The 938-nt window shown below is 42.1% G+C and overlaps 1 protein-coding gene across 1 annotated transcript; it reads left to right on the forward strand.

The window, feature by feature from the left end:
• The first annotated feature begins 351 nt into the window (after positions 1-351).
• LOC133048175 (large ribosomal subunit protein eL29-like) lies at positions 352-720 on the forward strand. The gene has a single exon (XM_061131800.1). The coding sequence runs from the start codon at positions 352-354 to the stop codon at positions 718-720; it is 369 nt and encodes a 122-aa protein (XP_060987783.1).
• The last annotated feature ends 218 nt before the right edge of the window (positions 721-938 follow it).

Genomic DNA, 938 nt, shown 5'->3' on the forward strand with positions numbered 1-938 from the left:
AGCATACTTCGAAATACATCAAAAAGTGACATGGATGGCTGGAGGAATAGAAAAAATTGATAGATGGCTAAAAACGTGACAAAACAAGTATAGTAAAATGTTGATGGTAGAGGATATTGATGTTCACTTATAATTCTTTCAACTCTCTATTTCTTTGAAAACTCGCCATGATAAAATATTAGAGGGAAAAAAAACACCACTAAAGCATCTAGATCACACTGTTTAATAGAAATGTAAGTACCACAGTTTTGAATCTATATAATTTGAGTTTAAAATTATATACAATTTTACTTTTTTTCGTAGCCACATAAAAAAGAGAAAAAGAAACAAGCAAAATTAATGCTAATATCAATGGTGTATTTTGGGGTGCACCCCAAGTTACTGAGGAACATGTGCTTTGCCAAGAAGCACAAGAAGAGCTTGAAGAAGATGCAGGCCAACATTGCCAAGGCCATGAGTGCAAGTGCTGAGGTTGTCAAGGCTCTTGTGAAGCCCAAGAAGGTTAAGCCTAAGATCGCAAGAGGCGGCAACTGTAACTTCAGTCGACTTGCCTACATTGCTCATCCCAAGTTCAAGAAGTGTGCTTGTGCCCACATCGCCAAGGGTCTCGGACTCTGCTGGCCAAAGTCCCATGACAAGGCTCAAACCAAGGCTAAGGCACCTGAGGCTCCAGCTCAGGCTGCCAAAGATGCCCAGACCCCCACCAAGGCTCCAGGGTAGAGACCTCCATCTGCCAGTGTGAGGACAGAAGGACTCGTGTGAGCCCTGGGCTGCTGTCTGCATGGGATTGATGTCCTCCTGTGCTATTTGTACAAATAAATCTGAGATAGGGAAATTTTTAAAAGTATATTTTATTTAACCCAATACATTCTTTTTTTTTTTGACCGCACCCCGCACCCAGGCGGCATGTGGGATCTTAGTTCCCAGATCAGGGATGG

Source organism: Dama dama, chromosome 28 (assembly GCF_033118175.1).
Source record: "Dama dama isolate Ldn47 chromosome 28, ASM3311817v1, whole genome shotgun sequence".
NCBI classification, from domain to species: domain Eukaryota; kingdom Metazoa; phylum Chordata; class Mammalia; order Artiodactyla; family Cervidae; genus Dama; species Dama dama.